Genomic DNA, 12,164 nt, shown 5'->3' with positions numbered 1-12,164 from the left:
GCAACCAATCAGCTGCATGTTCGGAGACCGGCGCGCGGGGGAAGCACCGCAATAGCCAATGGCAGAGGCTGTTCTTGTTCCTAGGAGACCGATGTAAACGGTGCGGCCGCGGAGCCGGTGATGCCGGGGTTGGGGGCGATGGAGTCTGACGAGGAGAATGGGGAGGACAACGGCCGCCGCCGCGCCAGGGAAGCCGAACTGGAAATGAGGTGGGGGGGTGGACGCTCATAGCCCGGCCTGACAGGTCCCGTAGCCGCCTGTTCCCCGCCCAGCCCCCGCTTAATCCCAGTGCCCGGTACTGGCGTGGTACTCCCTGAGCCGCCTGTGCCCCGCCCCCTTCATCCCAGTGCCCCGCCCAGCTACCCCATAACCCCATGTGCCTCCCTGAGCCGCCTGTGCCCCGCCCCCTTCATCCCAGTGCCCCGCCCAGCTCCCCCATAACCCCATGTGCCTCCCTGAGCTGCCTGTGCCCCGCCCCCTTAATCCCCTGTGCCCTGCCCCCTTAATCCCATGTGCCTCCCTGAGCTGCCTGTGCCCTGCCCCCTTAATCCCATTGCCCCGCCCAGCTACCCCATAATCCCATGTGCCTCCCTGAGCCACCTGTGCCCCGCCCCCTTAATCCCATTGCCCCGCCCAGCTACCCCATAAGCCCATGTGCCTCCCTGAGCCGCCTGTGCCCCGCCCCCTTAATCCCATGTGCCTCCCTGATCTGCCTGTGCCCTGCCCCCTTAATCCCATTCCCCGGCCAGCTCCCCTGTAACCCCATGTGCTTCCTGAGCGCCTGTGCCGCCTGTGCCCCTTAATCCCATGTGCCTCCCTGATCTGCCTGTGCCCTGCCCCCTTAATCCCATTCCCCGGCCAGCTCCCCTGTAACCCCATGTGCTTCCCTGACCCGCCTGTGCCCCGCCCCCTTAATCCCATTGCCCCACCCAGCTACCCCATAACCCCATGTGCCTCCCTGAGCCGCCTGTGCCCCGCCCCCTTCATCCCATTGCCCCGCCCAGCTCCCCCGTAATCCCATGTGCCTCCCTGAGCTGCCTGTGTCCTGCCCCTTTAATCCCACGTGCTCCGCCTCCAGTTCCCCCAACCCCATGTACCTCCCTGGGCTGCCTGTGCCCAGACCCCTTAATACCATGTGCTCTGCCCCCAGTTCCCCTAATCCCATGTGCCTCCCTGAGCTGCCTGTGCCCTGCCCCCTTAATCCCGTGTGCCTCCCTGAGCATCCTGTGGCCCAACCTTTTAGCCCCATGTGTCCTGCCCTCAGCTCCCCCAACCTCCATGTGTCCTGCCCCCAGCCCCCATTCAGTCTCATGTGCCCCACCTCCAGCCCCCCTTAACTCCCAAGTGCCTCCATGAGCTGCCTGTGCCGTGTTCCCAGCCCCCCCGTTAACTCACATGTGCCCCATCCCCAGCTACACTATTAACCTCCATGTGCTGTACTCTCAGTACCCCCAACCTCCATGTGCCCTCACCCCCAGCCCCCATTCATGCCTATGTGCTCCAGCCTGAGCCCCTCAGTACCCCCATTCACCCCATGTGCCCTGTCCCTGGGCCCCTCAGCCCCCCATTAGCTCTGTCTTCAGCCCCATTCATTAACCCCGTGTGCCACACACCTGTATTAACTCCTAGGTGTTCTGCCCTCAGCCCCCATTGACCTCCATGTACCCAGCCCCCCATTAGCCCACATGTACCATGCTTTCCAAGTTCCCCATTAATCCCCATGTAGCCTGCCCCCAAGCCTCTCATCCCTACTCTATTAACCACTATGTATCCCACTCCTCAGCTCCACCCCAGGCATTAACCTCCTGTAACCTGCCCCTGAGCCTCTCAGCCCCACCCCATTGATCCTGCTTCCGAGCCCCACAGCCCCCTTGTTAACCACATGTACCCCACCCCTTAGCCCACCATTAGTCCCTATATACCCCAATCCCTTCAGCCCTTCCCCATTAAACCTCACGTACCCCACCCCTGAGACCCTCTTCATTAACCCCCATATACCTCAAGCCCCTTTAACCCCATGTACCCACAGCTCAACCCTCATTAACCTCTGTCCTACGCACAACTCCCATGTGCCCCACTCCTCCCACGTTCCCTGGAGCCACAGTTCATTAACCCCCGTGTACTTCACCCCTCAGAGCCTGCCACCCCACCCTCAGCTCCTATCTCACCTGCTGACCTCCCCATCCCTGAACCCACATACTCAATCAGTTCCCCTCTCCCTGGCTCTGCCAGTCCCTTAATTTGAAGAACGGAGATTTGGGATTTTTTGACCCCACAGACACTACAACATCCTTTTTGGCCTTGTGCAAAAATGAGTTACAGTCAAATTAATTTATTGCACGTGTATATTGGTTGAGATTTCCAACCAATTTCCGAGGGATTTACACACATTTTTCTGTTTAATGGAAAATAAGTGTTTAAAACCCCTTTATTGTTTTGAGTATCTCAGCCATTGTGTCTACCACTACTGATATTTGGAAGCAGAGCCTGCAGTTAGCTGCAGCACTTATTGGAGGAGATAATCATTTAAACCTTTATCATCTTCTCTCTCAAAAGCCTCACATTGCAGCCACAAGCCTTCTGATCCTCAAATAGTAATATTCCTGTCTCTGAAGCTGGCCAGTGCTGTTCCCATCTTCAATCTGAGGAGATCACTCAAGAGACTTGAGGTGACCTCTAGAGCTGGTTGGGAATGGGATTTTCCAATTCACTAAGCCTGTGATTCTGAATTTTTTTCCCTATTCTGAACTGGAATGAAAACAAAAAAAATTGAAAATTTCTATGAAACAAAATTCCAATTTTTGTAGTTTAAATAAAATTGAAATAGTTTGCTCCAATTTTGATTTGTTTTATATTATATAATATATATTATATTATATAAAATAAAAAAAACAAATGAGAAGTAGTTCTGAAATGGAACATCAAAACATTCGGTCCTGAAAAGGTCAAAATGGAAAGATCTTATCAGAACCTTCCATTCCATTTTTTTTTCAAAAATAAAGTTTTTGGAAAACAGCACATTGCCATGAAATGTTTCGCTTTTGCTGAATCTGCATTTTCTGATAGAAAACCATTTCATCAGAAAATTTCTGACCAGCTCTGTCACCTCCCTCCACTGAAATTGAGTTTGTTTGTAGATTGTGACCTGAATTTGGCAATTTGCAGACTGGTCTGATTGTGAAACGGCTTATGATACTTGTAGGTTCTTTAAGAATTACTTGCACTGCCATCATAGTGACTTCGTGCCTGCATATATGTTTGAGACTTTCTTTTTCTGTGCACAGACATCAAGATGTTCTCTTTGATCACTGGTCCAGAACCAGTGCTAGGTAAAAGTGAATTATTGGTCTTCTGAGCATTCATTCAGGTCTGCGCTGGCTGGCCATAAATCTGGTGCATCTGTAGAGGGCTCTGGAAGTAGCTTACCAGTTTAACTTCTCTTCTCTGTGCCATGGTGCTCAGCTGATCTGTGAGCATCTGTTGATCCCCCAGGGAAGCACAAATGAACACCCCCAAGCTTCTCAAGGAGCAGGTAGCCCTCTGGTGAGCGGGACAGAGAGTAAGAGAGAGCCATCATGCGGGGAAGGAGAGGAGAGCCCTCTGCCCAAAAGAAACACTAGAAAAATTCACTGAAGTGATAAGAGAAAAGACCATGGCCTTCTCTACACTACAAAATTAAGTCAACCTAAGTTAAGTTGATGTATAGCCACCACAGTAATTACTGCAGTGATTAATGTCCATGCTATGCCCCCTCTGTCGGTGGTGCTTGTCCTCATCAGGAGCGCTTCCACTGACTTAACTTGTGGGGCATAGTGAGGCACTGACAGCTGGAGCCTCTGCTCTAGTGCCGACTGCTGGAGCTGTGAGCCCCATGCAGTGAGTTTCGCAGCCAACGGGTGATGTAAGTAATGCAGTGTCTACACAGACTACATTGACCTAAGTGCTACATTTCTTGTGGAGGTGGAGTTTTTAGGTCAATGTGTAGTGGGCAATTTATATCAGCGGGAGCAATGTTGTAGTGTAGACTCTTACAGTTAGATCAGCATAAGCTGCCTTACGTTGACCTAACCCTCTAGTGTAGACCAAGTTTTAGAAAAGGACAGAAGACAGGGAGAGATTAGGGACAGAAGAAAGAAGAGAAGGTGCTAACTGTGGAAGGTACAACACAAAGGTTAATGGACAGTGAGGGAACCCTTCTGCCAACCTATCACAAAGCCTTGTGACAAAACAAGGTTGAAGATCACAAGTATAAGGTGTGTATTTCTAGCTTTAATACAGCGCTACCCAAACGTAAAAGTTTTAAAGCTGCACACACCCTTCAGGAAAATGAAACCAATTCTATCCTCCTTGTAAACCTAACCTGTTGCTAAAGGTCTGTCTATCTTAATGTATGCATCTTCCCTGCCTCCACCCTGTGAAATACTTTAAATGTCTACACTGTTAACTATGGTTGGCATTTGAGTTAGCATGCATTGACGTCAGTGGGGCAGTGGAGCTATTCTCTCAAGTTGTCTGTAAACTCAGGCAGATATTGCTGCGTCAGTTACACTTGGATCAAATTTTGAAGGTTTTGTCTCTTATTGTAAGAGCTAAAGACTGAGGCCTTGGCTGCATCCAAAAGTTGAATCACTTCAACAATGCCAGTATAGTTCAAGTGCTATAGCCACCCTAATGTGGACACAGTTATACTGGGATGAAGGTGCTTTTTACCAGTGTAACTGACTCTTATGGGAGTAAGAGCTAGTCTTAACTACAAAGGTTTTTCCTGTATAGCTGTAAGAGCAAGTCCTCTAGTGGAGATGCAGCTGATACCAGTAAAAGGAGTCCTGACTTTCCCTGTAGGAGCAGTCCTAGCCATTTGCTCGTTACAGCAGGAAACATTTTTGCCCCAAGAGGCCAGGCCAAAACAGCTTGAGGGGGAGGGATAGCTCAGTGGTTTGAGCATTGGCCTGCTAAACCCAGCGTTGTGAGTTCAATCCTTGAGGAGGGGGCCACAGATCTGGGGGGGAAAAAATGGGTCCTGAGTGAAGGGGGGGGGCTGCTGACTTTGACCTTTCCCTTCCCCTTCCAGTTCTAGGGTATATCTATATCTCCAATTATTACTATAGCCCCCAAAGCTGAGTGGCTCAGCAGTATGGTGCCACCTGGAAGTTGGCACTCAGGGAGACTGCCCTGGTCGCCTGTCCCTAGACTTGGTTCTGCCTCCCTGGGTGACACAAACTATATCAGGAAAGTGACTCCTGTCATTGTAGCTGTGCCTATGCAAGGGGGGTTGCTAGCATAGCTATGTCAGTTGTGGTGTGATTATTTTTTCCCCACATTCCTAGCCCACGTAGTCATGCTGGCAAAATTTGCAGTGTAGAGTGGGTCTAAGTTATACTATTTTGGCACCTTTATACTGGCATAACTGCATCTACACTGGGGGCTGTACTGGCATAACTGCATCTACACTGGGGGCTTTCACTGAATTATAACTATTTCAGTGAAAAATCACACCCTTAATAGAAATGGTTAAAAAAGCTGTGTGTGGACCAGGCAGATTTTTTAAGTGAATCTGAAACTAGTGAAAAATGGAGACATCTGCCCCAGCTACTCTTGCTAGTCATTTGTGCCTCCCCAAATGGGGCATGCCTCATGCTTTGAGAAGTGCTGCTCTAATGATTCATGAGTATGAATCTTGAAACTGTCTCTGGCCCCCTAGCGGTGGTTTTTTGACATGGGTTCAGAACTGAATATAGAAAATCCCAGGCCTTGGATCAGTATAATTTCCATTTGCTGCCATCCTCTTGTTTCATATTGTTTTTTAAAATAAAATGTATTTATGTCCAGTGTTTAATGCTCACTTGTTTTTCCCCAAAGATGGGTTCAGGGATTCACAAACAGAAATGTTGGTTTTGTCAATAACAAGACTATCTGCTACCCCTGTGGCAACTACATCCTTTTTGTTGACATTGAAACAAAGAAGAAGACAGTGCTGAAGTGTAAGAATGGCCACGTTGGAGCCTTTGCAGTGAATGGGAACAGTCAAGTGGTGGCTTTTTCAGACCAGAAGCTAAATCCTGTCATCTATATCTACACTTTTCCAGGACTTGTTAAACAGTCAGAAATAAAAGGTAGTGATGGGGGTTTCCCTTCCTGGTTCCTAATCCATTAAAATAAATACTAAATAACCATCTTGTGAAGGGCATTTTGTTAAGAACAGAAACCTCTTAAAATAGCATGGCAGAAAGGTGTCTAATGACAGGAGAGATGCAGGGAGTACTCTAAAGATCCCTGTACTGCTTTCAAATAAAGACCCAGATCTGCAGCCCTTTGATCCACTACAATCCCATTGAATTTGTAAGTGTGGCTAAGAGCTGAATGAGAGGGCAATATTAAGGGCTAATGGTGCATCCGTGGAAGTCAGAGAGACCTTGGCAATGGATTTCAGTGGGAACAGGACTGACCCTGAGTCAGCAGTGCTAGCAGCTTGATTAAAATATCTTGTATTAATATTTGATCTTTTCCTTCTGAATAAGACCATTAAAGAAACACACACAAGGATTTTCTCAGTAGGCAAAGAAGTTCTCATTGTATTTGGGTTTTTTAGGGCATCTGCTTCTGAAGAAGTTGGTTTTTAATGTTGTCCTATCCTGACTAGGAAGACTTCATCTTTCTTACTCCATAGAAAGAACTATTGGTTTTGCCACTTCTTATCCTGTTTTATTACTGGGTATCTTACTCTGGAATACCATACCTTATGGGCTGAGTTAATCACTTAAAGAATGATGTCAGCCTCTCTGTCCGCACAGTGGATTATTTCAAACTACAGAAATATGAATGGGTCACCTAAATTCTTTAAAATGCAAACATAGCAAGCAAAGGGCAGCCTTTCTCCAGTTAGAGGAGTGTATTTTGCTTAAACCTTAAGACTAAGAGCCTAAAGACTCTTCCTTAAATTTGGTATGCCAGGCACAGACTCAACCAGTTGATAATCATTTAGGAGTAAAAAACACATATATGTATAGCTTGGTTGACAACAACTAAAGGGGAATATGGCAGTAAATATTTAAGGAGTGTGAACAGCAAAGCAGGAGTGGAGGGTTTTAATGGGATGAAATTAATTAAAAGAAAACATAGGCTGAAGAATGGGAAAAATTTCCTACCAATGAGATTTATTAAACTGGAGCAGTCTCCCAAGGCAAGTGGTGGAAATCTTGTTGTTTGAGACAGCTCAGTTAATGGTCTTGGGGCTAAAGGGTTGGAAGTTAGGAAATTTGGTTTACATTATTGCCCATTCCACAATCTTCCTGTGTGATCTTGAGCAAGTCACCTAACCTCTCTATTCCTCCATTTCCAAATCTGTTGAATGGGGATCTTAGTACTTCTCTACTACAAGGGGTAGTTGGTGAATAAATTAATGTTTGTAAAGCACTTTGAGATCCTTGGAGGGAAAGCACCATAAAAGCACAAAATATTAATAAAACTAGATGGAAAAACCCAGGAGAATGTTACATAGGGGGCAGTCGTGTTGGCTTGGATTGCAGGGGTGGGTGGACATAGATATCTGTGAGGACTATTCCATTTCTAGAATAGAACTATACAAGCAGTTTTATATCCTATTTTTGTTTTTGTTTTTTTCCCTTAAAAACCGTAATGAAAATTGTCTTTGTATGGCCAAATCAACGTGAATAATCATGGATGGAGCAAAGCATCAAGCTTGTGGTTGTCCAAAGTGTACCCTAAGGCTGATTAAAATCCTTGCTATTTTCTATTTTAGGGGAGGCTCAGCTGGACTACTCTTTACTTGCATTCAGTTACATGGGTCCTTATCTGGCCAGTTACTCTTCAGTCCCAGAATTTGCTCTTTCAATATGGTAAGTATCAGACATGTTCCTTTAATACTGGGTACTTTAGATGAAGGTTTTTGTATTAGCACTCCTTGAGCAGAGCTTCAATTCACTGACTTGCCAAGAGAAACCAGTAAGGCCAAATGATGCCTTAGCTTCCTCCTTCCTCTCTGATCTGCCACTGTATGCAAACATTCTCTGCCTGAATTGACTTGCATTGAGTAGTGTGGAAAACTTCATATAAGATTTATTATTATTTTGCCATAGTTAATTTCCAGACTGTTTTCTTCAAGATTTTACATTTTGATATATTTATAACAGGAAAATAAGCCTTTCCACCACTTAATTATGTGAACAGTCCTGGAAGCTGACTGCAGCGGTAATTGTGAGAGAAAATTGCCTGCTAGCCAGAGCACAGGACTGGTAGCCAGAAATTGCTGAGTTCTAATGCTGATGCTGATTTCCCAATGGTCCTAGGCAAGCTGTTTAACAACCCTGCTGAGCTACTCCCTCTGTAAAATGGAGATAATGAATCTTAATTACTTCATGGGGCTTATATGAGGATTCATTAGTTAAAGTTTGTAAACCAAATTGGGGATATAAAATGCTTTGTAAATGCTACGTACACCTCTACCCCGATATAACGCTGTCCTGGGGAGCCAAAAAATCTTACCATGTTATAGATGAAACTGTGTTATATCGAGCTTGCTTTGATCCGCCGGAGCGTGCAGCCCCGCCCACTCGGAGTGCTGCTTTACTGCGTTATATCCGAATTTGTGTTCTATCAGGTTGCGTTATATCGGGGTAGAGGTGTTTTTGTTTTCCCATAAAAAGCCTCAGCATTCCAGTCAAATCCCTGAGAATTCCCAGTTTCTTTCTCTCTTAAAACACCACAACCCTTGTCACAACTTCTAGCTGAGAACAGGAAAGGGGCTTTAAAGCCCCCACTGCTCTTTCATTGTCCTGAGGGTCACAAGTATCCATGCAATCACCTCAGCAGGATCAGCTTTCACAACACTCCCAGTTTTGGAATGAAGAAACCTGGACTAGCACTTGAAGCCAGGCATCTTTCATAGCTGTGCCAAACAGCACTACATGAGGTGCTTGAGCCACTTGGTCTGATTGTTTGCAGCTTCACTGCCATGAAAAGACACATGGTGAGATTGATTGAGGATAATGAAAATAGATCTCATGGTTTATTTTTTAAGTTGATCTTCGTGAGCAACTTAAATCCTGCCTCTACCTTTGTTTCTGGAGTGGTTCCATTGGCAGTGGAACCTGCACAGCACAGGGAGGGAGGATCATGGGGCAGGCAGGCAGGCATGCACAAGGAGTGTCTATCCTGTGTACACCTCAGCTCCAAGAGATCCTTGCCTGTACAGGGGCATGTGAAGGGTGAGAAGGCAACTGCCACCTTGAGCGATTGGTCCATCAGCCCTCACAGAGAGAGCGCCGATCACAACACATCATTTGTGTTGTTCTAGCCAGTCCTTCAGCCACACGCAGGCCAGGCTGCCAGTGGCACTGGATACCCGATTAGCATAGAGCATCGCACCCCAGAACCTCTGAGCAATCCGCCAACCTCAGCCTCCCAAGTGGCTGGGATTACAGGCGCACACCACCTCACCCAACCCGCTGCAGTAATAATAAATAATAATAATGATTCCTCTTCTCAGTCCCCAGTGGAGAAGAATAACATTCATCACATAATCTAGCTGTGCGATTCAACTCAGGATTTAGGCCGAAACATGCTTTACAACAGATGAAGCACGCCAACCAGGCAACTGACTCTCTGTCTTGAAGAGCTTACAGTCTAAAAGGCATGAACCATGACCATTCAGAACTGAATTAACATGGTTGGCCCAGTTTATGCCTTGTGTACACTTTAAAAGTTCCACCAGTTTGAAAGATTCTGCCAGTCCAGGAAGATAGGAAATTCCACTGGAAATGGTGGAAGCTTTCAAAGTAATGGAACTTTCTAAGGCCATCTGCTTTAAGTTTATTTAATCAGCAACGTGACCCCAGAATGAATTTGACCCCCAGCAGCTAGTTGTCACAAAGGAATGACCCACAATTCAAGTCTGAAACAATTTAATAAAAAAAACCCAGGATGTTGTTATAATACTAGGCGTTGGTCCTGCTATGAGCTCCACTCAGTGCACCTGTGTGGAGTTCACTGCAGAATCAGGGCCCTTATCTATGCAGTCTGATTACCCAACAGTGTGCATTCTTCCTACTTTGAGTACACAGAAATAATATTTTACGGGGTAAAATAGACCAGAATATGTTTAGTATTTTCTGTGATTTCAATATGATGTTTGCGCAATGTCTATCTGTATTGTAATCCTCAAACTGTTTGCTATGCACAGATAAAAGAGATTTTTTTTTTAAAGTTAGCTCAGGCTTGAAGTATAGGAAGCTTGTGGATAATGAAAAGCTGCTTTTCATGGGAGACATTTTATCCCTAGATCTTTCTTCTGTTCAAAGCAATGGCTCAGTGCCAGATGCTTTTTCAGACACGTGCCCTATCACATCATATCTTAGTAGATTAGCTACTACAAAAGAAGCTTGGCACAGCTTGCTATGTATCAGAACACGCTGACAGATCTTTAGGGAGAGAACTATACTAACATCCTTTTATGCCAGAATTTCACCTTCTAACTTCCTTTAATATTAATGGGAGCTACTGAACATGTGTTAATACTAGTGCATCAAGATAAAATACACCCCTTAAATCATGTTTTGTTTCCCAACACCCATTTTTTTCAGTGTGATATTAATGTTAATTATTTTCTTCCATCCTGATCAATATCTATAAATGAATTTGTCACAAGCTAAACCAGCAGGATTTTACTAAACTCCTATACCAGAGATCAGCAACCTTTGGCCTGCAACCCGCCAGGGTAAGCCCCCTTGCGGGCCAGGCCAGTTTGTTTACCTGCCACGTCCACAGGTTCAGCTGATCGTGGCTCCCATTGGCCGCGATTCACCGCTCCAGGCCAATGGGGACTGTGGGAAGCAGCATGGGCCGAGGGATGTGCTGGCCACTGCTTCGCGCCACCCACATTGGCCTGGGACGGCAAACCGTGGCCAGTGGGAGCTGCAATTGGCCGAACCTGCGGATGTGGCAGGTAAACAAACCAGCCCGGCCAGCCAGGGTGCTTATCCTGGTGAGCCATGTGCCAAAGGTTGCCAATACCTGTCCTCCATGTGACTACCATATCCTGTGTGGTGAGTTTACAAATCCCTGTCCTATACAGTAACACCTCCATCCTTAGAGTTTTTTAAGGCCCGGCTTGACAAAGCCCTGGCTGGGATAATTTAGTTTGTGTTGGTCCTGCTTTGAGCAGGGGGTTGGACTAGATGACCTCCTGAGGTCTCTTCCAACCCTAATCTTCTATGATTCTATGTACATGCTAGAGTTCTTCTTCACTTCAACCTTAGTCATACATAAAAAAGCTGAAATTCCAATTCCAAGTTCAAGTGACATGCTTTATTGATATATTTTTAAATTGCAAATGTTAACAAGAAGTTAGTGTCAAATATGTGGTTCAGGAAATGGTGACAGTTCTCCTCCAATGATGCTAAGCAATTCTGAGGATAGCATGTGGAAACACAAATGTTTACCTTTTTACCTACAATAATTATAGGATTTTTATCCATACATCTTAAAGCTCTTTTACAGATGCCTGTAGGGATTATGGTCCCTGTTCTATAGATAGGAAGACTGAGGCACAGAGGTGGGTGGAGGGAAGTGACTTGTCCAATATTACACACAGAATAAATGACAGAGCTAGGGGAAGAACACAGGTCTCCTGATTCCCAGCCTAATGCCCTGTCCACAAAACATAGCTGCCTATGATGCACAGCAGCACTTGTTGATATGTTTGTTTTGCAGTTAGTAGCAATGTCGGTCCTAAACAATATTCATTTTACATATGACTGACTATCCAGTTTCTTTTGTCATTCCTACCAAGAGGAATTAACTTGATTGACAGTTTTTGCCGGTGACAAGGTGCCAGATTCCTGAGAGGAGCAGAGCATCTGCTACTGCCATGGATGTCAATTGGCACGTCTCAGGATTGAGCCTAAATGGTCATTCTGAATTTTGTGGCTTATTTAATACATTTTTTTAAAATTCTCCTTTTTGAAGGGACTGGCAAGAAAATATCCTTTTGTGCAGTAAATCTCAACCAGGTGTGAAAGTGACCTCTATGAGCTTTAACCCCATGAACTGGCACCAGCTTTGTTTGTCCAATGAAAACTCCCTTACTGTCTGGAATATTGAAAGGAATGATCAAGAACATCATCTCAAGTCAAAGTAAGTAACACACC

At 45.7% G+C, this 12,164-nt stretch overlaps 1 protein-coding gene across 7 annotated transcripts in view; it reads left to right on the top strand.

Moving 5' to 3' along the window:
- The first annotated feature begins 57 nt into the window (after positions 1-57).
- The window catches only part of CFAP43 (cilia and flagella associated protein 43), an 83,902-nt gene continuing 71,795 nt past the window's right edge, over positions 58-12,164 (top strand). For 2 of the 7 annotated variants that reach the window (XM_039547340.1, XM_039547341.1), the window contains exons 1-4: positions 68-209; positions 5,860-6,113; positions 7,760-7,856; positions 11,983-12,150. In XM_039547340.1, coding sequence (XP_039403274.1) covers positions 121-209; positions 5,860-6,113; positions 7,760-7,856; positions 11,983-12,150 — 608 coding nt within the window. In that variant the 5' untranslated portion in view covers positions 68-120. Of the gene's footprint in view, positions 210-3,492; positions 3,544-5,859; positions 6,114-7,759; positions 7,857-11,982; positions 12,151-12,164 lie in introns of all 7 variants that reach the window. The other 5 variants (XM_039547345.1, XM_039547347.1, XM_039547343.1 and 2 more) reach the window with 5 other exon arrangements.

The sequence above is a fragment of the Mauremys reevesii genome, linkage group 7, assembly GCF_016161935.1.
Source record: "Mauremys reevesii isolate NIE-2019 linkage group 7, ASM1616193v1, whole genome shotgun sequence".
Classification (NCBI taxonomy): domain Eukaryota; kingdom Metazoa; phylum Chordata; order Testudines; family Geoemydidae; genus Mauremys; species Mauremys reevesii.
Note: the sequence above shows the minus strand (reverse complement) of the source record. Positions and strands in the feature narration are given on the sequence as shown.